At 39.1% G+C, this 25,490-nt stretch overlaps 3 protein-coding genes across 4 annotated transcripts in view; 2 read left to right on the top strand and 1 right to left on the bottom strand.

Annotated features, from left to right (window-relative positions):
• The window catches only part of LOC145491344 (uncharacterized), a 515,242-nt gene that overhangs the window by 458,002 nt on the left and 31,750 nt on the right, over positions 1-25,490 (top strand). The window lies entirely within an intron of this gene.
• LOC145491401 (receptor-interacting serine/threonine-protein kinase 1-like) lies at positions 1,231-15,210 on the top strand. Its single transcript, XM_081470591.1, has 4 exons — positions 1,231-1,747; positions 2,362-2,467; positions 4,322-4,597; positions 14,720-15,210. Exons 2-4 carry the CDS (start codon positions 2,437-2,439, stop codon positions 14,830-14,832), a joined length of 420 nt encoding a protein of 139 aa, XP_081326717.1. The 5' UTR covers positions 1,231-1,747; positions 2,362-2,436; the 3' UTR covers positions 14,833-15,210.
• On the bottom strand, positions 20,330-25,356 carry LOC145491350 (uncharacterized). 2 transcript variants are annotated; one of them, XM_081470527.1, is made up of 2 exons: positions 22,252-25,356; positions 20,330-20,560 (listed from the first exon to the last, which is right to left on the bottom strand). In XM_081470527.1, the coding sequence occupies exons 1-2, from the start codon at positions 24,983-24,985 to the stop codon at positions 20,421-20,423; spliced, it is 2,874 nt and encodes a 957-aa protein (XP_081326653.1). In that variant the 5' UTR covers positions 24,986-25,356; the 3' UTR covers positions 20,330-20,420. The 2 variants fall into 2 exon arrangements, with proteins under 2 accessions (XP_081326653.1, XP_081326652.1); XM_081470526.1 differs by lacking the exon at positions 20,330-20,560 and having other exon boundaries at positions 21,390-25,356.

Raw genomic sequence — 25,490 nt, 5'->3', positions numbered from 1 at the left:
CGAGTATCTGTACTATGCTGGCGTCACGCAACAGTAGAATGCAAGGATGTTTACTGAGAAAACGGTTGTATTCAATAATAATAATAATAATAATAATTGGTTCCGTAAAAAACCAAACAGACAATCTAACTGGGCTACGCCAATCGTATAATTTATTCCAGGATTCAAGATTATTCGATCTAAAGAGGTAATACAAAATTCCATTGAGAAACCAAACAGACGATCGGAATATAAACGCAAACCTAAGTTACATTGTTTTAAGCCTGAGTTACAGTACTAAACTTACTTCTTTGGCGATGTCCAATCAGATTGTTTTATGGTTTGTCCAGGTCAGGAAACAGATAAACAGATTTGGAAACAGCAGAAAACGGGTCAGCAAAACAGGTCAGCAACGAACGTGTTCACAGTGGAAATATCTGCGACAAAAACTAACTTATCCAAGCTCAAAGGTCAATTGACCGTATCGGTTACGCGGCTAAATGTCAATCAAAAGGTATTTACGAAATCAAACGTCAATCAAATGTTAATTGTTCATATATTAACGGAACAATAATAATAATAAAAAAAAAAAAAATAAATAATAATAATAATAATAATAATAGACTATTTAAAACCGCCCCCCGACAACTGCCACCTGTGAAAAAGTGCTCAGTTCAAAAGTACTTACAAAATGGATTCAATTCAGCACATTTTAATTACACTTGACAGGAAAGCTTAAAAGATGTGTACTTATGAGAATTTTGCATCATGGTCCTGAACACTGTTTCGTCTACCATCTTATACGCCCCTTATAACTTGGTTAACATTTCTATGAGCGGTGTGTGTTCGGGTATTCAGTGGAACATTTATGTTGAAAACCTTTCGATATACCCCCTCCCCTGCCTCTGTCCCCAACCCTATTCACAGGGCTAATTTAGGCTCTCGGAGACCGAAGCTAAGTAAAACTGTAAAGCTCTATTTCTCAACCAAATAACCAAATAGACAGATCACCAATATTTCCAGAACGATATCTCCACTGGGTTTTAACCCAATGTTGTCAAATTTTCAAGATTAGTAAAGGGCACAATTTTCAAGAAAAAAGGCCCTTAAAACACTGTCTTCACTGAGAGGTTTGTCACCAGGATGAACTTAATTCCATGCTTCTCGAACCACTCATTAATACGTTTGAACACCAGGTTTTAACTCTTAGGGCCTAGTCCTCGAAAAGCTCATTTTTGAACTGACTGCGAAGTCCTTTCACGTGGTACCAAAACTGTCCCACAGAGTTGTTTTATATATAAATAAGTAAATTATTTTGAAGGTATCAAGTCAGAGTAGTCGGCGGATCGTCTCGGCTAACGCCTCGTGTTTTGACAAAATGTTATGACGAAATTGATGATCAATAACAGGAAAGACGGAAGAAAAACCTGACGGCAATTTGTTAACCGTTCGTGTACAACCTATCAGAAGTTATCAACGAATATCACTACTGTCATGAAGCTCTCTAGAACCTCTAATTTCATTGAATTCATTGTTACTATTGTTTGTATATCATTTTCTCAGCCAATCCGGTAAGACGTTCCTAAGAGCTTGTTTATGCGAGGACAAGGATCTAACGGTCCCACAAGCCACTGCGACATGAGACCTGTCGTTTCTGAAGGAATCTTTCGAAACTTTCTGAAGTGGTTCAAGTTTTCAGCTTCTCGCGGTAAATATGGGAAAGTGTGCCTAATTAGTTTGCAGCAAGAGAATCGGCAGGCCTTACATTGTGAGTAGAAATTTATGTGAGTAAATAAGCTTATACATATTATGATGAAAACTCCTGTGAAAACTCGAATTCGGATCTTATTTGTAGACTAAGACCAGTTCAGACGTCGTGTTTCTGCCGTGCCGAACTTACTTGCAATTTGGTTCGACTGTAGCTCGGCAAAGAAACAACTCTGATTCAGACGTCGTGCCAGAGTCGAACCAGATTCAGCATTTACTTATGCCTCGTTATTGAGTCGTAGCAATTCTCCTCCTAACTCCCCGTGGGAACGCAATCTCGCAAATACATTAATACAATTTATGAATTTTGTTTAGCGTGGCAAAAGCACGACGTCTGAATCACTGCCGTCCCAGAGTCGTGTAGCACGGCAGAGCTTGTCGAACTTAATCGCTTGCCGAACGTAACGCAAAAGTTTGATTCAGACGCCGTGCTTCTGCCGTGCTTTTGTCGAACTTAAATCCTGAATTTAGTTCGGCACGGCAAAAGCACGACTTCTGAACTGGGCCTAACTCTGTAAATTCTTTCAAATCACGCTTGAACACCCCAGGATGAGAAAAAAACGACACCGAAACTTTGTGCAATGAGTTAGTTGATTGATATCTGATCAATTTCAGTTCCTATTATCTCCATAACATTTTACAAGACGTAGCCTTTGGTCTCCCATGGAAAAAGTGTGACGGAGCTGTAGGATGGCAGGAATTTCTTCCGTCTGCTCCTCAAGTAAGACATATAATTATCATTGTATCATTTCTATTTGCTCCTTTGTTTTGAAGACTAAAGTAAAACGCTAATAGAGTTAGAAGAGCAGAATTACCTGATTTGTATGTAGGTCAGTGTAAAACGAAGGCTGCGGACTGCAGACTGCAGACCAGCAGTGAAATGCAGACTCCAGATTGTAGACCTTTTAGCTGAATAGTGTTACTACAGGTATTGCCATCATTGAGAGCTACTCGTAAACAGGCTAACCGGAGCGTTATTTAGGCTAACCTGAGTTATATGCAGGCTGTTAACTGGAGTGATATTCATGCAGGTCAACCGGAGTGATATTCAGGCTAACCGGATTGCAGACTTCCTCTGCAATTAGCCTGAATGAATGATTCTGTTTACGGTCAGCACGCGATAATGGAAATAATATAACTTAAAAAATAATGGAGATAATACTTAAAAAGTCTGTAGTCTGCAGTCTGCAGTCTGCACTTTACCCCTGGTCTGCAGCAGTGTGCATTTTACCCCCGGTCTGCAGTCTGCAGTCTTCATTTTACACTGACCGATTTTTATATTTATGTATCGTGTCCTCAGCATCAGACATTCTTTTAGATATCTTATTAAAGCTTATTATCTTAATTAATTAGTTTGTTTTTAAATTAATTATTTGTTTATTAATTTTCTTATTTAATTTTCCAAATCATTCTGTGAATAGCAAGATATCCTGGCATTAAAATTGTCATGTTGATCAGAAGGTATAATCTGATCTAACCTGCTATGAAAAATAAACTCTTGCTATTAATTTGAAGGTTGCTGCAATAACCTGGCCATTTATATGATGAAAATAAGTTATGGTTTACACGAGCCACGGCTTACATAAGACACAAACTGGACCATTTATATGAGAACTGCTTATATAAGATGCAAAGAGCTCGTTTAAATGGATCGTGGCTTATCCACAACTTATGCCTCGATTTTGTATTGGTTGTCATGGCAATCATGGAACTGAGAAAACCTTACCCTTGTGCAGTGTGAGTTCGTCTCTTACATAAGCTGCAACCAAGCCACAATACTATTTATAGAAGTGGTTTAGCAGTTTATATAAGCCAAGTTCAAAAGGCCTCTTTTCTGGTGCAATTCAAGCTGCAGCTTATGTAATCTGCAGCTTGTGTAAGACGTGAATGGATTAAAATGTACCATTTTATACAGCAGATTTGCATCTTGTGTAAGCCACAGGTTGTTTTCATTGTATAAATGACCCTAATGTGTCTGTTTCTGTTGTTGTTCGAGTGCATGATTATTGTGCAATGTTTGAGTTACTACTTGAGGGAAGTCAGGTGTATTAGAGCCAGGGCCTGGTTATTCAAGAGGGTTAAATTGACCTTGAGTTTATAGAGCTAATCTGGAGGTTAAATTTCTTAACTGTAGGTTTGTTAACCCACAGGCAAAATTGCATAGCTGGAAGCCGGGATGGTCAGGCCAGCTAGTCAACCTCAGGTTAAGGGAGTTTAACCCCCACTTAGCATCCTTTTTGTTGGTTTTGAGGTGTAAAATGGCTTTCCTTAAAGTCAATTTAACCCTGCTGTTTAACCTAAGCTTAGCATTAACTTACCTTCGCTTCACCAAACTAACCCAAGGATATATTATGGCCATTTATCATTATATGAGCAAAATAAGCCACACAGAGATAGTTGTTTTCTTACGTAAAACCCATGTAGATACAGGTTTTTACTGAAAGTTATCTCTGACATCTCTGAACACTACTGGGGTGTCTGTTACACGATGTTTGAAAGGAAGCACTCATTCTAAAGCATTGTGAGTGACAACAGCAACAACAAGTTATTTGTACTGAATTATTTCTTTTTGTAGTAAAACAAGGCACACCCACATTTGATGAATTAGAAAAACTGGGTGTTGAAATTGCAGAAGATTGGAAAAAACTTGGGCGTCGCCTAGGTGTCAGCGATGCAAAACTCGAAGAAATAGATAATCGTTATGACCAACTGTCTGAAAAGGGATACCAGATGTTAAAACACTGGAGTCAAGAGAAAGGTTCTGATGCGACCTACCAGGCTTTGTGTGATGGGTTATTAAATGAACTAGTCCAGCGCAGAATCTTGGCAGAGAAGTTCTGTTACACTAATGGTAATTATTTTCTACATATTTAATTAAAGTTATGTGGGTACACTGGTTTAATAATTTTGAGTGTGCAGGAGTCTGGATCAAGCAGGCTGGATTTATACCCTGGCTGGGGTCATTGTGTTGTGTTCTTAGGAACACAGCTCACTCTCACAGTGCCTCTCTTAACCTCTGCAGGTGTTAATAGATTTGAAACCAATTATCAAATTATGAGCATGTACTTTTTCATGCCACTTGAAGCTGTCCAACTTAATTTAGTGAATATATCTGTTTCATGAAAATGCACTAGTTCGAGTTGTTGAGTCACTTTTAATATAAAATTGGTTGAGTCAGCATGGAGTGTCTCAATTGCTAAGGCGAGCTAACGCTAAGATCTAAGACCCAAGACCCCCTTGCAATTGCCATAACCTAACTTTTCTTAATAGAACACTTTGAATCAACAACTGGATGATTTTACAGCTGAAGTTATGATCCTTGTTTGATTGATCATGCTTTTGATATTTCCTGTTCAGACAGGTGACATTGTTATGTTGTATGATATTAACTGCATATCAACTGGTGCGAATTTTAATGGATTTTTGCATGTGTTAGTTTTGAAACACCGATCGTTTATCAGTTTCCTCTGCAACTTCCTACTGATTTATTATCAGTTATTATTCAAGTCAAGTACGTGATTTCAAAATCAAAGCTTTCATAAAATCGTGATTTTCACACGTATGTAATAGTTCTAGAAATTTTGCCGCTAGGAAGTTGTCTGTATTGTGGGCGCCACGTTTCTCACAACGCCCTAGTTTTTTCACGTAGCATAGGCAAAATAAGACGACACGCAACTTCTTTTAGTCAGAGATTGTTAGTGAAGTTACACTGCTACCATGCTATGATCAGAGGATCCAAGTTACCGCTATTTCAAGTGTATTTTGCTGTCTCCCTGTTACCTTTTGGTGCGAGTCGTCAACCAAAGTACGTAAGTTCTTGTTGTTGTAGTTATTTGCTAAGTCGCGAATTGTTAGTCTTTTCTTTTTCACCAAAGGTTTCATTTACTTTATCTAGGGTTTGCTGAAATCGCTTTCACAGCTGTTCTATTGCTAAGGCTTATTGTCAAGTTGCTTTTTTAGTCCAATTGTCATGTGATTACCAAATTGTGATTCTTTCGCGCTATATTTAGCTATTTTGCACGATAGCCGTTGATATCTTCGTTTGTTATGACAAGAGTTGTTATCGTCTCAGTTTTATTAGTTTCAAGTATCAATTGTCACGTCTATTTGTTTCACGCTGTGATCTTGTCAGTTTTATTATAATTTTTCTATCCTGTTAGATTTGTATTTTATGCCTTATCTAAGTAGGACATATTCTTAACTATCGCTTTTCAGTTCGAACCTACTACTACTACTACATCTACTTGTACGACTACTACTCCTATTCGTATCTACTACTACTAGTGATTTACCGGTTTTCACTATTTCTTCAGTTGCTACCTATTGTGAACTAGATCTATGGACTTGATCTGTCATTAAATCAGTTTGAATCTACCAAGTGGAGTTCGAATATCTCACACCGCGCTACCCCTGTAGTTGTTTAAGATTTGAGTAAAGGCAACCTCTAGAATCTTTACAATTACAGCATGTACATGTGAAATGAAGTAGAGCAAATGTATGGATGGCTTATTTCTGAAGAAAACGTTGAATGACAATTTGTACATAAATTTTAAGTGCCCATAATGTCAATTTTTTTTTCGCTCATCTAATTCTACATTTCACCTAATGAGCTTCTGCGAAAAAAATTTTCGATTTGGATAAGACGCAATTTTTTTTATGAATCTTTACAAAGTTCAAAATTCTATTTTCTTACGGTCAACCCCTGCCGCTGATCATAAGAATAACGTGCTCAAAATGGCCACGAGACTGATGCCTGTGACGTAGGTTCAGGAACCTACGATGAAGACTGATGTTGTTTTCTGGATCATTAACGTTGTTAGAAAGAGCGGCAACGCACCTTTCGGGCATTTTCAACTAAATGTAGACAACTCTGAAGGAAAATTTCCACTTGTTTTCAAGTCAGATAAGTCATGACCCAAATCACGTGTTCCTGAACCTACGTCATGACTCACTTCAAACCGAGGAAGACTGGTGCGAATGGTGGACCAAAATCGCAGCAAATTTGAAAGTCTTTAAAAACTTTAAAAAAATTGCGTTTTATCCAAATCGAAAAATTTTTTTGCAGAAGTTCATTAGGTGAAATATAGAATTAGATGAGTGAAAATTTTTTTTTGGACATTATGGGCACTTTAAGTCTGATTTTCACTGTTGTGTTATTCTATAGTGCAAAACATCAACAGTACAGTAAACAAAACTGCCTTTCTAATACTACATAAAGGTTTTCACACAAGACCCAGATGGATTAAACGACCATAAAAACTGTGCTTTGGTGTGGAAAACATTGAACTTCAACCATTCAATTGATTTTCTGTGACAATTATGATGCTTGATTTATGACTTAACGATTGATTGAATAAACATTCAATTACTGAACATTTAAGGTCATTCCCCAGTATTGCATTGCGCATCCCTACTGTGCATAATTTCACATGTGATTAGCGCACGCGCATTAAAAAATGGCAGCTTTTTCTTTACAGCTGGACCTCGCCATAGAGGTAAATCGTCATTTTCTCGCAAACGAGTATGGTGACCTATCATTTTTCCTGTTGTTTTGGATTTAGTAATAGATTTCTCTGTGTAAAATAAATATGGACCATTTCTCAGTGTAGAGCAAAAAACAATCATCGGAAACGTGAATTTAGCAAGCAATCGTGACTACAGTCATGGTGCTATTATAAGGATTTATAGGGAATAAACAAGGTGCTGTTGCTCCTAAACGAACATGGGGACCCCTCATTTTTATTTTAAAATTTTAGTTCCTATAATATAAACAATCAATAGGCAAAGTTTCACAAAAATCTCAGTGCAGGTTCTATTTCAGGTGGAATTACCTTAATGTGTTTGATTGGCAAATTGTTTGAATGAGTTAGATTGTGATATGATTCATTGCCAGACCCAAATGAAATCAATCAAATGATTAAAGTTCATGAAAGAAAGATCACTGAATGTTTCATTAATTGTGCTGAGCATAAGCTTAAATAGATTTTAATAGTTGTGATATGTTTTAATGAGCCTGAAAGGTGAATCAAAATACAAGCTGTAGAACATGCAGTGACGCTTACTTCTGAAAAGAGATTTTGTTATTATCTAACTGATTTTAAGCCATGACTCATAAACTGACCAAAACTGCAAGGCCTTGAGGTTGCTTGGTCATGGCAGCATTTGTGACTTGATCACCTTTTGATCATCAGCTGATAAACTGGGGAATTACATGTAGTCTTTTCAAACCTACAAAAGTTTCTCTAAAAAGAAAAAAAAATTGATCTACCCTCCTGCACCATAGACACTTTGAGTAAAAAAAATTGACCCCTTTCCGTTTTGCTTTGGTGGAAATTTTTTAAGGAAAACTTAAGTTAGACCAACAAAGACTACAAAAGAGAAAAAAAAATGGGAAATGGGTAAAGAAAATGATACACTACAGGGGTTTAACTTTTTCTATGTCAAAGTTTGCCTTTTGGGTATGCCCAAGTGGAAAACTAAACTATAATGTCCTCAAATTGAAAGAGAAAGTTAGTTTCAGTCTTCAAATAATGTTTGGTGTCATTTCATGATTTGGTCACACTTTTTGGAGAAAAGAGCCCAAAATTGACATGTGTAGCATAAAACCATTTTGAAGAATCTCCCAGGAATGAAAGGGTTACCCTTGAATAAAACAAAGAATTTCATTGTGAGAAGCATGCATGCTTTTTTCACATTTTTATTGCTTCAATTAAAACTTAACAAACACATAACTTTCATTGAAACTATCTTACTAACATTAGCATGAGTACCATAATTACAATGATTGCTAATAGTTTACATGCAAGTAACTTATATTGTATTATAATTATATTGCTAACAGAAGTAATTAACATAGCACTAGCACTAGTTACATTTTTTGACAAATCTAAGCATATATTCTATGTGTTTAATTTACAAGATTTCCCCTATTCTTTAAAATCTACATAGAGGAAGAGAAATAAGGAGAAGAAGAGGAGGGACTTTGTGTTGTAAAAGATAAATTAATCATTTTGATTTCATACTTGTATTTTATTTTATTGATAAAATTAATAATCTGTAGTGGTGGTGAGTTATTTTGGATCTTACATTTATGAACATAATAGTGCAAGCAGAGAAGGGTATAACTCAATTTCTTTGTTAGTGTGGTTGATGCAGAGAAAAGGCCAAAGGGAACATCTTCAGCTTTTAGAATGAAATTAGAACTACTATTTACATCAAACTATTGTAATACTTCTTGAGTTAAAGATTTTGTGAACTGGCACTCAATTGAGGTATAATATAAGGAGTCTGATTCCCTGCAATAAACGCAATTGCTATCTGGTTTGAAGTTAAATCGGAACAGTTCCTTCTTTGTGACAACAACTCTGTGAATGAATTTGAAGTGGAATTTTCTTAACTTGTTTCCTTTGCAGACTTTTCAAACGGATCTAAATATCTTTCCCCAGTTTGTTTAGTCCTCTGTAATAGTTTTGTTCCATTGCCTTTGGCGTACATGCTGATCATTATACATGTATTCCTGATGAATAATTAGCCAATAGAAGTCTTTTGACTTATATTTATATTTACATTTTCAGTTAGAGAGAAGGGTTCCAGGTCCTCATGGCTAATACTTTCAGATATTAAATCCATGAATCTTACTTTTGTCAGGAGGTGACCTGGAATAGCAGAAATAACTTGGTAATAGTGAAGGAAGGAAGTTTTCTTCAACGAATATTTGCGCTGAAAGATGGGAAAGGGTAGGGCGTGCTTCCTCTCATCTAAAAGATTTTCAATTCTTTTAATGCCTTTTGTGAACCATTCCTTCAAGAAAAACGTTTGACCTTCGATACAAATTTCCTTATTATTAAATAAGATTGTATTTACCACATCACATCCATAAAGAGTCTTCAGTTCATGAAAATACAGGAGGACGTCCTTGTAAAATAGGGGCAAGTTTTCAAAGTCCTCTACATGTCAAAAGAAACCGAAGTCCTCCATAGACTTTTAAAAAATGATTTGGAGCAAATTTCCAATTTGATTGGCTACTTTGCAACAGCCTCAGAATCCATGCTAACCTTAATGCTTTTGTCATTGTCTCAAAGTCTGTCATACGCAGCTCACTGTTTTCATAATCCTGGTATAATCCCTCTCTTTTTATTTTGTCCTTTTTATTTTTCCGCTGAAAACGAAAAAGCCTTCTCTTGACACTGCCGGCAACATTGTTTGGTACATTGATGTTTGAAGCTGAATATATTAAAGATGATACCCCAAGCACCTTGATTATCATGGTTTTACCAAATCTCACGAGTGATCTCCATATATCTTACTTTGCTTGCAGTTTATTTATCGTTAGGTTGAAATTCATTTCATTGTCTCCTTTCTCGTCATAGGAAAAGTAAATACCCAAAATTCTAGTTCGGCTACTAACCCATTTTAAATGTAACAGCTTGTTCTCATTATTCACCCATTTCTCAGTAGCTACATAGCTTCAGTTTTCTTTATAATTATTTAACTTAAATTGTGCCAAAATCTGCTACAATTTGCAATCCTTTTTCCACAGAAGACAGATCGGCGCAAAAAAGGTTGGTGTCATCAGCAAATTGACTGACCTTAATATACTTTTCAAACACAGAAATTCCCTTGAAATCAATACTTTGACAAATTTTGTTAGACTTTAGTTCTGCAGGTAGAATTAACAGATATGGTGAAAGTGGACATCCTTGCCTTACTCCGGTGGATGGTTAAAACCAATTTGTTGTGTAACCATTGTTAAGCACTGTACTCTCTGCTTCCATATAAAGTACCTTTATCCAATTTCTTAAGCTATGACCAAAGTTAAACATCTTTAATACATTGCTTATGCATGACCATGCTAAAGTATCGAAAGCTTTCTGATAATCTAGTGACAATAATATACCAGAGCAATTGAGTTTCTTAGTTTGCTCCATTATATCACCAATGAGCCTAATATCTTATGCCTTTCACGAAACCTGTTTGATCTGGGTGAATCAAGGATGATAGCAATGGTTGAATTCATTTTGCTATAGCTTTAGTAGCAATTTTATTGTCAACATTCGGGAGAGTTATTGGTCTTCAGTTTTGTAGTTTTAGTAAAAAATATTCTTCTTTTGGTATCAAACTTATTACACCTCTACGCTGTGAGATTGACAGTCAACTAAGTCCCCCCAGTTAGGTCAAAAAAAGTTGAATAAAACTCGCCTGTGAGGGCATCTTCTCCAGGGGATTGGCCAGCACTGCTGTAATTACTTGTACTGTACACTTAGCCCTCCCTCTCTATCAAGGTGGCCCTGTTATAATTTTGGGTTTATTCATTTGTAAGAAATGATTTTGGGTCATAACTTTTGCATTGAGCTTTGGCTCAACTAAGACGTGTCATTCAGCAATAACATGTTCGAATTCTGGTATTCTAAACTTTGGAAAAACTTTTTAAAGGTAGACCTTCTTTGAACAAAATTAAACCTGTTCAAAGATTTTTCTGTAACATTTTTGTTAGTTTTCTGAAATATCATTTTATATTGATGTAATAACACTATAATCCTGTTTGGCTACACCACCAGAGCAGAAGAGTGGAGGCATTACAGCCACCTTAATTCAGCCCTGAAATTTTGTAAACCTGAGGCTTTTTGAGGAAACAATTTAGCTTCAAAAGGCAATATTTTGGTAGGACCATTTCATGTGCTTGCTGTAATATGTATTATATTTGTGTGCTAAGCTGATTGTCAACTGAGGAGACCGTTAAGGTGGCTGAACACAGTTTTTGATACCTGTGTTTCATTCACCTTTTTCTCTAACACCCTTAATCCCTTGGTCGTCAAAAATGGCAGCAAGCAAGTTAACAACACAAATTTTGGTTTTTTGATGGTTAAGCTGACGTATGTGCCGTTTCCATGGCAACATGAGTCAATGTAAACAGGCCTTTAAAATCAGTTTTGCTTATTTGTAGAAAATCTAGTCATTACATTTTCTTTATAATCTGCATGCAACAAGCTTGTAACGATTCTCACAAGTTAATGCCATTTTGCTAATAATTTAACAGAGAGATCTTTAATTATCCCTTGTTGAAGGTTCACTGGAATATCTAGGATTTCCTTTGTTAAAGTTCAATTATTTTCAGTAGTCCAGTTACTTATTTCCTAAAGTATTTTCGAGTCAAATTTCATGATATTCTAATGAGTGTTTCTCGAGAAATAGGCGTATTTCCGAGAGTGCAATTTTTCATTCAATCGCATTTTTTTGACTTACTGCGCATGCGCTGCATTTAACTGGGTTCTTTCGGTAACAAAGAAAAAGCTGAGAATTGCTGGGTTCTTTGCATCGTTACCTTTTCTAACATATCGTTGTAATAAAAGACTAAAGCCATCAAGACACTGCGTTCAATTATAGAGAAAAATAGTACAGATAGTGCGGGTGTTGAGTCAATAAAATGATCGCTCTATTGACAGCATGTTTGTTTTTTGCAATCCTTGTGCGCGCAAAAACTGTGTTCGGTCACCTTAAAAAAGTATATCCACTAGTTCTGCTGTAAACTTTATAAAATTCTTCAGCACCTACTGGATTCATCAAGTTTGTGTTAAGGAAAAAAAGAGAGAAAGTATCCAACATGTTTGTGTCAAACTCCTTTCAATTGAATTTCTTAATAGTGTAATTTTACACATTGATTTTGCTGCTATATGGGATTTGAACTGGGGAAATGAAGGTCAGGATTATAAGCTATCCAGTATCTATACACAGATGAAGCTAACAAACAGTTCTGTTTAGCAATAAGAAGTGAGCCGGACTGCAACCATGATTTGAGCACCAGTGACCCCAGAAGGGGAGGGACTGGTCAGACTCTCTGCACGAGGTTTCCATCAGGTGCAATATTTTTACATGCAGAGATTACCCTACTGTGAAGTGTGATCTGATAAAAACTGCTTAACTTCAAGTGGTGCTTTATAGTTCCTTAAAAAATCTTCCTTCTACTCTTGAGGTAACAGCATGCAAGAATTTGGATTATGTTGCACATTCTTAATAATGGCGTCTAACATACATGTAATGGAATATGTATGTTACATTTCCACCCCAAGTAAACTCTTCCACTTAAGTCTAGGTTATTTCAATTTTTATCATTATTTAGTCTGGCTAGAGAAATTTCATATTTTATATAAGCTTTGCTTTCAATAGCAGCATTCATGCACTTTAAGAGGCCCTGCGCCTAAGAAACGACCGATGATTTCCGGCTAAAAAATAAAATCGGCCGATTTTTATCTCCCAAGCAGAGGTTACCGAATACTATTTAAAAATGAATTTCTTTTGTTTCAGTTTCGCTTTAAACCAAAAATATCGAGCCGCAAACTTTTTCCGTCTGATAGCAACAAAATCAGGCCGAAAATAAGCCCCCGCAAAAGACTGTTCAGAAATTACTATCGCAATGCAAAATAATGCGAAAACTACACAGTGTTGAAGAAAAAGGCCTTTTAATGCAATATCATTCGATAAACATCAAAAAACTGCTGAAGTGATTAACAAATAATATTATTAAAGTTTCAAATATTGCATACTAAATTAGATGGAGCGTTGGAGCTGATTTTAAAATAATTATTTTTCAAAAGTTCAATGCTTTTGAAAGCAATCACAGTGATGAATCACACATGGGAGGGATATACATCACGTTTCTGGTAAAACGTTTTTCTGCCAAAGTATACTGACCTTGTACAAAGCGTTCAAAGTTACCGTGTTTACCGTTATCCTGCTACTTTGGCGAAACACTTCTCTTTTGCCAATATGGCCGTGGATAGCGTGTTAAATGGAACTTTAAACCTTGCTAGGCATTCATGATCAAAGACCATCCTAAGTAGAAGGACGTAGAATTAAAAGAGAAAGGAAGATGAAAAACACGCAGAAAAAGAAAATAACTCGAAAATACCATCTGCTAACGAAAGTTGAATCTGCAAAATGTCGTGGCCCTCTTTCGACACATGATCACCACTGCATCTAAATCAAAAACGGATGTAGTGTGTTATAATCAAATTTCCAGTTCCAGTCAGTTCCAAGAAGCTGGCTATAAGGCTGTACAAGCTCATTCTAGCCCTCAACTAAATCTGGGGCTTGAGTCTAAGCGCTTTGAAGTCTCGGTCTCGCAATCTAAAAAGTCAAAATGTCTCAGGCTCGCAGAAAAAAACGCTTGTCTCACCGTCTCGCAAAGACTCGTATTTACCATTCGCCACCCCTAGTGATGCAATGGAATTTCTAGACCAACGTTTAGAAGCCTGTATTAACAACCTCACTCGATGAACACCAGGTACCAGATACAATTACCAACTACCAAGACAGCGATCTACTTGTTGTAACTGTAGTGCGGGCTGTCACTTTGAACGAAGTTGCCCTCGGCGAGAGTACCATCTGACATCGCAGAACTGGTATTGGCCATTGTCACAATAAAGTACGTGTGCGGTCTTGATCGACACCATTTCTTTAACCTACAGAAATTGTAATAACACACGTGTCACTCCAACTTTGCTACGAGTCAGCTTGGAGTTTCATGTGCCATTTGAAAACCTCTTTATCTGCTGGCTTTTGACCTTTTGTTTGTAAAGAATATGTATCATGTTTATGTTGTGTGAAGGCTGTGTAAGTTTAATACAAGCCCATGCACTTTACTTTCTTCCAACTTACACATGTGTAGCTATATAAAGTTTCCGATACTCGTCCTCCCATCTTTTCTTAGTTTTTTTTCTTTTTTCTTCAAAACAAGATGGCTACAGGACGAAAGTGGCTTTCGTCTCTAGCTGCTTCGAAAACCCCAGCTTGAGGACATAATATTTCTTGACGGTATTCAACTCAAAGCACAAAATATGCCGTTTAAATCTTTCATAGATGACTATTAATACAGTTCTTCCATATCGGTATAACTTTTACTATTATTATTATTATTATTATTATTATTATTATTATTATTATATCGGTGTTACTATTTTCTCACACCTCACATTAGGTCAATGGAGAAGGATTTTTCTCACAAATATCAACTTTGAAAACTGTTCCTTGGATAAGAAATCAAATTGCAGCACGTGCACAGAAGGGTGTCAAATGCCCTTTAATAAATAAGGTACAGATACCTGCACTGTGTAGATATACCTTGTAGTAGTATAATTATTTGGCATTTATTTATATATTAGCTGATTTTGTCTGTTGACTTGCACTTACAAAACAAGGACTTTGATACATAGGCAAAACATAACCAATAAAAGTTCAGGCCTTTCCCAAGAGCTAGTTTATCTTTAGTCAGCAAAAGAACACAGACTCTGACCAGGTCTGTGTTTTTTGGGATGTGCAGTTAGAGACTGCTTATCATTGATTCTCAGCCAGTCAGCTTTGAGTGGAAGTGACTGGACAGCACAGACCTTCAAATTAGGCTTGGCCAGATTCTTGTGCCTAAAATTTAAACGAAAAGTTGTCTCTGCATGATTAGGATGAGATTGTTTTAAACTAACTATATGGATTTTGAATACTGTTTTAAATCAACAGCTTCAGTCAATTTAAGGATTGATGTGTTTGCCACGAAACCTGCAGAACACAACACACAGGATAGAACTCCTGTTTCAACAACAGAATCAGTAGTATCTAATGATGGTGAGCATAAGGAGACATCTGCAGTACCTGTGCCATCAGAATATACATGTATGCAAGCAGAAAATGAAACTCCCCAAGCATCTACGGAAAACGTATTGGGTTTGATTGCTCACAGGTACCTGAAGGCTATACCACTGAGCAACGAGGATCAGTTCAATAGCTTTTTGGCATACATGAAAGAAATGCGACTCATTATTACTGGTGTTAGTATTGGAAGTTTGCTGATAACAGTGAAGTGTGATTCACTTCAGATCCTGGAGAGCTTGTGGGTGGATTATTTGTCTGGTCGTCTTGGTGAAGTGGTTCAAAGATGTTTTGTTACAGAAGAGATCTTGACAGAATTGAGCCTTGAGGAGTTGCAGCTTAAAACAACAATCTCAGAAGAGGAGTATAAAGCATGCAAAATGTTCCTTGGGAAAGATTCAGCCAAAGGTTAGTTTTAAAACAAGCCAAGAATTTCATGGTAATGATCATTTCTGGTACCATAATGTTATTGAGAAATAGCAGAACTGGAAAACTCTTTCTAATGGAGATCTTCATATCCTTACTGTTTGAGATTTATTTAGTATACAGCAGGGCTCGAAATTAACTTTTTCGTTCGGGAGCCAGCTGGCGACTAACGCAAAAATTTTTGTCGCCAGATCGTAAATTTTGGCCAACTTATTTTATATAATTATAACTTACACAAGAACACGATTTTATACGTTACTTTGCATGCAAGAAAAGTCACAATTGAAGAGCGAAAACAATTAAAAACAACACGAGTAACACTTAGTTGTAAAGCTACTGTTGTTCTCAGGTGATATGTCTCTGGTCTGAAGGTGATGGTTGTCTCCATAGTCATTTTAAATAAAGCGAAGCATAAAACGTTTTAAGTCCGTGGTTTTCATTGTGAGACAAGCTGACGGGTCCTTGCGTATTTTCCCTTTGCTACTTCTTCGAAATGCCGTTCTTTATTTTCGACTTGCTTTCCTCGATGCCTTTCGCTGCCGGCAAACAACACCATGCTTGAATCTTCATTCCCCGCATGTAAAAACTCACGTAATTCCTTCAACTGATTGGTATCTGCCGCCGTTTTCGCGGCAAATGAAAAGCACGTGGTGTTGAAGTGCGCCTGCGATCCCAGTTTCGGAAGAAGCCGCTGAAACAATATGGCGCGCCGTGAACGCAGTATCGACTTGTCGAAATACATTCAATTTTTTCGATTATCTTGTAATATTCAGACATTATTTTACTGGGGATGGAAAGGTGAGTTGTATACTAGCTACCATATCCGATTGATTTCCTAATATAAAGATTTAAAAACAAAAGTTGTATCGTGGTTTTCTTTAGTTATCGGACAAAACGCGAGTCGCCAGCTGGCACTAAGGTGCGGAATTGCAGAATATCAAAATATCAAATTAACTATGAGATTTTGAGATTTTGAGATTTTGATATTATCATGATAACTATATCAAAATATCAAATTAACTGTGACATTTTGAGATTTTGAGACCTGGATATTTTCATGATATTATTTTGATATTATCAAATGATTGTTGATATATCTTTTGTATGCCATCTCACGGTGATATTTTGATATTATCATGATATTTTGATATACCAAAGTATCAAACTAACGGTGAGATTCCGAGATTTTGCAATGTTGATATTATCATGATATTTTGATATATCTAAATATCAAATTAACTGTGAGATTTTGGTGATATTATCATGATATTTAATGTAAAAACCATAATCATCACAAATGTGTGCTGCCTCGTTCTTTGTATGATCCTCGTTTAAGCGTGCGGAGCATAACTCACGGTCTTTAAGCGTGTGGCGCTAGAAATGCAATCACAAATGTGTGTGATTTTGGTGATATTATCATGATATTTTATATAAAAACCATAATCATCACAGATGTATATTTATATAAAAGCCATAATCATCACAAATGTGATGATTAATGTGATGATTATGATTATCCTCATTCTTTAAGCGCTTGGTGTATCACAATTAGTACTCCAATGATTTTAATAACGCTACTACAGAAAATGTCCCTGTTTACAACAACTTCTTTCTTTTTAACTCTGCCTCCAAGTTGGTATCGAAGCGTTGGTTGACAAACCAGAACAACACGTTCCTCTTAAACTGAGTCATCTTACGAGTTAGGTCAAAGTACTGATTTAATCTCTTAAACCCCTGTTCGCAAGATTCAGTATTCACACCCCTGATTTCATCAAAATTCGGCAGATGCGGGTGAAAAAGACAATTCGGATTTTCAGGTGGCATACAAACATCCTCAGTGTGTTTGGAGACATGAAAAATGTCTACTAGAAATTGGGCATTATCTATTAACAACTTTGCCCCTGCACTACCATTTTGAGCTTGATTTTTCAAAAAAGGCATCAAGCCACAAGCCCTATTGTACCCTAGGTACCTGAGTCTCTTGAAATGCTCCAAATTGCTACAAAATGTTCTAGGGATAAAAAGAAATACCTGGGTGTAAGATTCGCTTGTAAACATTTCGGTCATACTTACAACAATGCCGCAAGGCCTTATAAGAGCAAGCATGCCGCAGTTGTTTGGTAGAATAGGGAAATGTTTTCTTTCTTTTTACATCCCTTAGCACTCTGCTGTGCCAAACATTCATCTTCAGATAACAGACCCGCCTCTACTCTTGCTGTATTAAATTCGGGCGGAACAGTAACTTCTTCTGCTGATGTTTCTGCAGTCAGGGACAGGTGACTTTTACAGAATTTTGATGGCTTTTGGCTCTTTCCCCCGGGAAGTGGCAAATTCGGGCAGCATTTATAAATTGGCGGCAAATCTTTCCCTATTTTCACCTTCTCCATTGGAAGCGCGCACTTTGATCTCTTTAAGTATTCGTTCCCATCAACTGTGAGTAACCTGAGTTATATTCAGGCTGCTAACTGGAGTGATACTTGGGTCAACTGGAGTGATATTCTGGCTAACCGGATTGCAGACTTACACTGCAATTAGCCTGAGTGAATAATTCTGTTTATGGTCAGTACGCGATAATGGAAATAACTTAAAAAATAATGGAAATAATACTTTAAAAGTCTGTAGTCTGTAGTCTGCACTTTACCCCTGGTCTGCAGCAGTGTGCATTTTACCCCGGTCTGCAGTCTTCATTTTAGACTGACCGATTTGTATATCGTGTCCTCAGCATCAGACATTCTTTTAGATATCTTATGGCTAAACTTCAGAATACCCGGCCACTTTTTGTGTCTTCTAATGCTGCTACAGCAGTCCCAAGGTGGCCATAATAAGATTCAGTAGCTGATCACACGGTACCAAAGTCATCGACTGTAAGGCACTGCTACCGCAGTCCTGCAGTCCCACAGTCATTGCTGACTTTGTATTAGCATCACAAAATGTTAACATGTACTTTTCCTCTTTCTAAAAATTGTCAAACCAAAATCTTCCTTTGATCTACCTTTGAGCTTCGCATATAAAAACGAAAGCCTGACAAACAGCCAAGTAGTATCAAAACAACAAAAGTGTGCGCACATTTTCGTTTATAACCAGTTCTTCCTTTTAAAGGCCACCGACGCGAAACGGGCGTTCATTAATAAATTAGTTCTTCGTTTTAAAGACCACCGACGTGAAACGGGTTAAGTATAACAGGTATTCTTACTCCAAAACGACTAATTTCTTAACTGCTCATTAACAAATAAAAAACCATAAGGATTGACAAATGACACATTCATATTCCAATTATTTATTTACGTTGCAAAACCCAACAAACAGTTCACAAATATACCCTTCGCGCAATAACGGGTGGAGAAATACTTTTTGCTTATCTTTAGCCCTAATGTTCTCATTCAACCTGTGCGTAATCTCTTGCTTAACCTGATTGTTCTCATTTTGCTACTGATAGAAATCCACACACTGTGATAGAAATCCACACATATGAGGACTTCACAATCTTTATTTCCTTCAATCTGAGGACTGTATATCTTCACGATCTCGGTACAATCTTGAACTATCAAGGTAAACAATCTTTTTGAAACACTCGTGCTTTTCTCTCTCATTCACAATCAACATCTCCAACATTCTCACTCTCAAGCACATGACTCATCTGTCAATTAACTTGAAGCTAAGCACGTGACCAGATACGTAACTCTACGCGTAACGCAACGCGTAACGCCAACTACGGATTTCGGACACTCTCCCCCCTCTTGACTTGTATGAGTCAAGAATACAGCCACAAGGTCAGTCGTTTTCCTGATTTGCCAGGCTGCTTATCCTTCTAGCGGCATCCAAAGCTGCCACTCTGCGAGGCCGACTGCTCCATTGCAAATTTGCTGGTTGCGCTCGATTTGTGTCTTGTCTCTTACCTGCATTCGGCCCAGCATGAACTTCAATCGGATACAATTTCTGAACAGGCCTAGTTATATGAACATCCCTCCCTTTGGTGATTACCCTCACGTGTGCCCCTCTTACCTCTTTGTCGCGTCCACAAATCAACCCTTCTACCACTCCCATCTTCCAGAGGCCTCTCTTCACTCCATCTTCATGTACTACCACGACATCTCCTTCCTTAGGCGATCTTCCTTTCCCAGCAGTTTTGTTTTCATGACTCTCCCGTAAGGCAGTTAAATATTCCCGTTGCCACCTCTTCCAAAAATGTTGCAGCTTCTTAGTCAGGTACTTGTGCCTCCTGGTATATGTTGCACTACTTTCTCCAAACTCTTCTTCTGACTCTAGTACCTCTGGCAATGACTGAATCCTTCTTCCATGTATCAAATGGGATGGGGTAAGAACCTCCTCTGATGGGTTGTTGTCATCGTAAGTCAGGGGCCTTGAATTAAGGGTACCTTCAACCTCCACAAGGACTGTCAACATCTCGTCAAAGGAAAGTCTTGCATTTCCAATGACCTTTCTCAAGCATCGTTTAACGCTTTTCACCATCCTTTCGAAGAACCCTCCCCACCATGGGGCCTTTGCTACGTTGAAACGCCACTCGATACCTTTGTTTTCTAGTTCTGCTCTTACCTCAGGATGTCGAAAAAGTGTGCGTATCTCTCTCTGCTCCTTTGAACGTCTTTGCATTATCAGACACGATCAAGGTGGGAGTTCCTTTTCGCGCGGTGAACTTCCTCAGACACCTCAGAAATGTAGGAGTCGAGAGATCTTCCACTAAGTCCAAGTGCAGTGCCCGAGTAACACAGCATGAGAATAAGCAGACATAAACCTTCTTTAACTGCTTACCTCGTCCTTTGACATACATTGGCCCAGCAAAATCTACCCCAACCTTTGAGAAGGGCGGGGCCGGATTGACCCTAAATTCTGGTAAACTCGCAGTCGCTGGTTGGGTAAATGCTGTACCCTCCCACTTCTTGCATGTCACGCACCGGGACAATATCTTCTTCACAACTTGTCTCCCCTTGGGAACCCAGAATTTGGTGCGCAGTTCTGCAAGAGTACTCTTCACTCCACAGTGAAGGACCTTCTTGTGACATCTTTGAATTTCTAGGAATGTCAGGTGGTGGTCTTTGGGTAAAATTATTGGCTCCTTCGCTTCCGCAGGCAAATCAGCATACTCTAGCCGTCCCTTGCATCTTATCACACCCTTACTGTCTTCAGTAAGACCAAACTTGTTAGAAAGCTGCTTGTAGTTCTCTTGACACTTTAACTCTCTTTGTGCTGCTTTTATCCAGTGCTGCTTTTATCTCTGCCTCCGTCAGCTCTTGCAAGGATAGCGGTCCATGCTTCCTCTCTGACTTTGTCTTCTTGGCCACATTGAAGCAAAACCGTTTAAGCCACGCTGTCACTCTCAAAACCATCCTTATGCAACTGTACTTGTCAATTTCAATGACCTTGTCTATCCCCACAACCAGGTCAGTTCGGGTCACAAGGACGCTGGTCGTCCTCTCTTGTTCTTGACTTTCAGTGGTAGGTGACACTGATCCCTTTGAAGGCCAACTCTCTTCTGACTCTGTTAACCAAGCAGGACCTTGCCACCACAATACATTCTGCTTTAAACCGGATGCAGACATTCCTCTCGACCCAATGTCCGCAGGGTTCTCTCGACTTGGACAGTACCTCCAATCTCCATTGTCACTCAGCTTCAAAATTTCGTTCACACGGTGCTTGACAAATTGTTTCCATTCCCCTCTGTTCATAATCCAGAACAAGGCGTCTGACTGTCCAGCCACAGTTTCGAACGCTTAACACTCTGCTGCGAGGCAAGAGCACCTTCAACATTGACCATAAGTTTCACTAGTATAAGTGCTGCCATAAGCTCTAGCCTTGGAATTGACAGCTCCTTCAAGGGTGCCCCTCTTGTCTTTGAAGTCAACATTCGTACATATCTACCTACCTGGGTTCTATAAACAAGGTACACCACACCACAGTAGGCCTTCTTACTTGCATCTGCGAACCCATGCAGTGAGCACTCCTCCACCTCCTCATGAGGGTGGTCATAGACACAACGTTTTACATCAATCCTATGACAGTCAATGAGGCCCTTAATCCAATCTTCCACGCTCTTCTTGACCCCTCCCTCCAGCTGTTCGTCCCATCCACACTTCTGACGGCAGATCTCTTGGAATATAACCTTGACACTCACTGTAACCGGACTAGTAAGTCCCAAGGGGTCATAGACTCCTGCTAGTAGCCTTAATGTATTCCGCTTAGTGGCAGGTAAGCCTTCGGCACGCTGCGCAATCAACGTCAGATCAAGAGTGATGACATCAGCTTCGTAATCCCACTCGCATCCTAACACCTTCTGGCCCTTGCTTCCCAACTTCATGCCCACAGAAGACTTAGCATAACTGATGTCTTCCTCTGTCACCACATCTTGTTTATCATCAATCTGGGTTTTTGTCGCCATTTTGGCCCTTACCTGTGAATCATTTGTCAGCCATTTCCTGAGTTTGAAACCTCCTTCGGCCATTCGACTCTGAGTCTTCTGGTACAACTCCATACCTTCCTGTGATGTCGCTCCACCACCAACAAAATCATCAACATAAAACGAATCCAACAACTTAGCTACAAACCTTGGGTCCAAAATTTCATACCTTTTGACATGATGTCGGAGTGTAGCATTCAATAAAAAGGGTGATGCATTCAGTCCAAATACAACCCTACAAAACCTGTAGACAACAACTTGCGACAAATCAGGGGGTTTCTCCACCCACAAGAAACGCAGACAATCTCTATCCTCTGGGTCAACTTCCACATTTAAAAAAGCCTTTTCAATATCCCCTACCAGGACCAGTCTATTTTCCCTGAATCGAAGGAAAATGTTGTAAAGCAAGGGGGTCAGAGGGGGTCCAACATGCAAACAATCATTCAAACATGCGACACTCTTACTTTCTTTCGAGGAAGCATCATATACCACTCTTACCTTGGTAGTAGCTGACTCTTGGCGAACAACTGCTTGGTGAGGCAAGTAATGAATCCTGGGGGCCTTTTCCAACTCTGCTACCTTTTCTATCACCCCCACTCGTAGCTGGTCTTCTATGATGTTCCCATACTCCTTGAGAATCTCAGGATCCTTCTCTAGTCTTCGCATCTGAGTTTTAAGACGATACAGACTGGTTCCATAATTACTGGGAAGTTCCGGGTGCCCCTCCTTCCAAGGTAAGCGAACAGAGTATCTGGTCCCATTGAATGAGATGCTATTTTCAAATGACTCATGAACCTGGTCAGTAATCTCTCTAATACCCAGTGTCTCCAGATCCCACAATCTTCTAACATCATCTAGACTTTCTTGCTCTTCAACAGAGCTTGCAATGAAATTTATCTGGGTGAAGTGTACATCACTACATGTGTCTTGGCCCTTCATGGGCCCTGACAAGACCCACCCCAACTCCGTTTCTACAGCAACGGGCTCGTCAAACTTACCCCTAATTGTGCACCCTTTCTGAAAATGCCACAAGTAGTCTGCCCCAATCAATACATCTATAACCATCTCATCCCTTCCCTTACTTACATCAGAGAACCAAATCCCTTTCAAGTGGGGGTAATCAGATTTTACTAATTCTACATGGGTATTTGGTATACTAGAAATTTCTGGAACTACGTATGCCTCCATGTTAATGAAACTCTCCCCTCCTATAGGACTCACCTTGACTTGGACGACGTCCCTTAGCTTCATATCCCTTGAGCGTTGCCCAAATGTACTTATTGCAAGCCAGTCTTGCCTGGTTACAGGAAGCCGCGCAAGCCGAGCAACTCCAGCTGTGACAAAGGAACGATGACTGCCGGCATCAAACAAAACTCTAACCCTCAGTGGCTGACCCTCCCCGGTGATGACTGCACGGGCAGTCTGTAGGGCTACACGATCTCCCGCACCAACATGAAAACTACTGGGGCTAGTAGTGGTAGGGTTAGCCTCTGGTCTAACTTCAAATTCACTGACTGCTGGCTTATCCTGCTTATCACAAATTGAAATGTGGTGGGACCGCCCACACTTGTTACATAATTCAATCGACTTACAATCTCGGGCTCGGTGCCCCCTGTGCAAACATTTGAAACATCTACCGTACTTAACTAAAATAGTCTTACGTGCATTCACATCGCTCACTTTCTTACAGTTCGCTGGTGCGTGTCTCCCAAGGCAAAACGCACAGTTCTCAACTTCCTGCTTTGTGTGAAATGTGTTGCTGTCCTTCCTGTTCTGCGTATTTCCACCCGAGGACACTGCATAGTAATGGTCTTCCCTCAGTTCCAACTCCTTTAAAAACGCGCTCAACAATTCCTCCATCGACCAGTTCAGAAAGTCGGCTCCCCTCGTGATGGTCAGGCGAAATGCTTCGGGCAACTTTTGCAAAACGGCGGGGACTACCACTGCTGCGAAGGTAGTTTCATCCACTCCGAGCGCCTTGAGACCTCTAAAATGAGCGCCGCAACTGTCGTATAGTTTCCTCAAACGAGTTGTATCCTTATCGCTGAACACCGGCGCTAAATTTAGCAAGTCATTCACATGAGCACGCTGTATGGCAGTTTCCTTTCCGTACTTCTTCTTCAAAACATCAACAGCGGCCGCATAGTTCGCTGCTGTCAAGGAGAATCCCGCGATGGTTGATCTGGCCGGTTCAGTGACTAAACTTCGCAAGTAGGAGAATTTGTCAACGGCCGTGAGGCCTTCGTTTTGGTCGATGGCGCTTTCGAAAGCGTCCCAAAATTCTTGCCATTCTTGGATCTTCCCGTGAAATTTCCTTACTTCAAGTTTGGGGAGTCTTGCTTTCGCCTTGCTTTGCTGAGGGATTCCTGACGCCATGCTTGAATGAACTTGAGCGGGCGGTGACAAAGCACTCGGCTGAACTATCGGCGGTGGCGGATCAAATTTACTCATCATTTCTTCCATTCTCATCACGATTTCGTTCAATTCTGCTCTCACTCCATCACTGTTCTCAATTTCTTTCTCGATACGCTCTTCGACATCCTCGGCCGTTCCACTTGCAATAAGGTCAATTATTTGGTCATCTAATGTTTTGAGTGACTCTATCTTCAGTCGCATCGACTGAATTGATTCTTTCAACCAGAATTTATCCACTGGATTTTCTTCATCACTCAGCCTGTCTTTCAAACGATTAAGAAGTTTCGTCGCAGATCCTCTATGAGCAGCTCTGATTTTAACTTTCTTCGCTATGGCGTCGGTGACCGACATATTTTCAGTCCGCGCACGTGGTCAATCTTGTCGACGTCTTCAAGCTCGATAATCCGACTCGAAGGACCACTGTGATAGAAATCCACACATATGAGGACTTCACAATCTTTATTTCCTTCAATCTGAGGACTGTATATCTTCACGATCTCGGTACAATCTTGAACTATCAAGGTAAACAATCTTTTTGAAACACTCGTGCTTTTCTCTCTCATTCACAATCAACATCTCCAACATTCTCACTCTCAAGCACATGACTCATCTGTCAATTAACTTGAAGCTAAGCACGTGACCAGATACGTAACTCTACGCGTAACGCAACGCGTAACGCCAACTACGGATTTCGGACAGCTACTGCCTAGTTTAGGGTTCCTAATTCGCTGCATAAATTTCCTTCACTTCATTCAAAAAAACCGCGAACAAGTCCTCGCCTCTATGCTTATATCGCCACATAAATTCCGTCAAATAAGTTGAAAACAAATGTTTCCGTACTCCGAATTTTGGAAGT

Source organism: Orbicella franksi, chromosome 6, assembly GCF_964199315.1.
Source record: "Orbicella franksi chromosome 6, jaOrbFran1.1, whole genome shotgun sequence".
In the NCBI taxonomy this organism is placed as follows: Eukaryota; Metazoa; Cnidaria; class Anthozoa; order Scleractinia; family Merulinidae; genus Orbicella; species Orbicella franksi.
The sequence above is the reverse complement of the archived record's forward strand: the minus strand, read 5'-3'. Positions and strand labels throughout refer to the sequence as shown.

Excerpts from the sequence above, each read along its gene's own strand:
- LOC145491401 (XM_081470591.1), top strand. The coding sequence starts at position 2,437 with ATGGCAGGAATTTCTTCCGTCTGCTCCTCAA. Across the intron at positions 2,468-4,321 it reads TTCTTCCGTCTGCTCCTCAA|TAAAACAAGGCACACCCACA; the intron begins GTAAGACATATA and ends TTCTTTTTGTAG. Across the intron at positions 4,598-14,719 it reads GAAGTTCTGTTACACTAATG|GTCAATGGAGAAGGATTTTT; the intron begins GTAATTATTTTC and ends ACCTCACATTAG.
- LOC145491350 (XM_081470526.1), bottom strand. The coding sequence starts at position 24,985 with ATGTCGGTCACCGACGCCATAGCGAAGAAAGTTAAAATCAGAGCTGCT.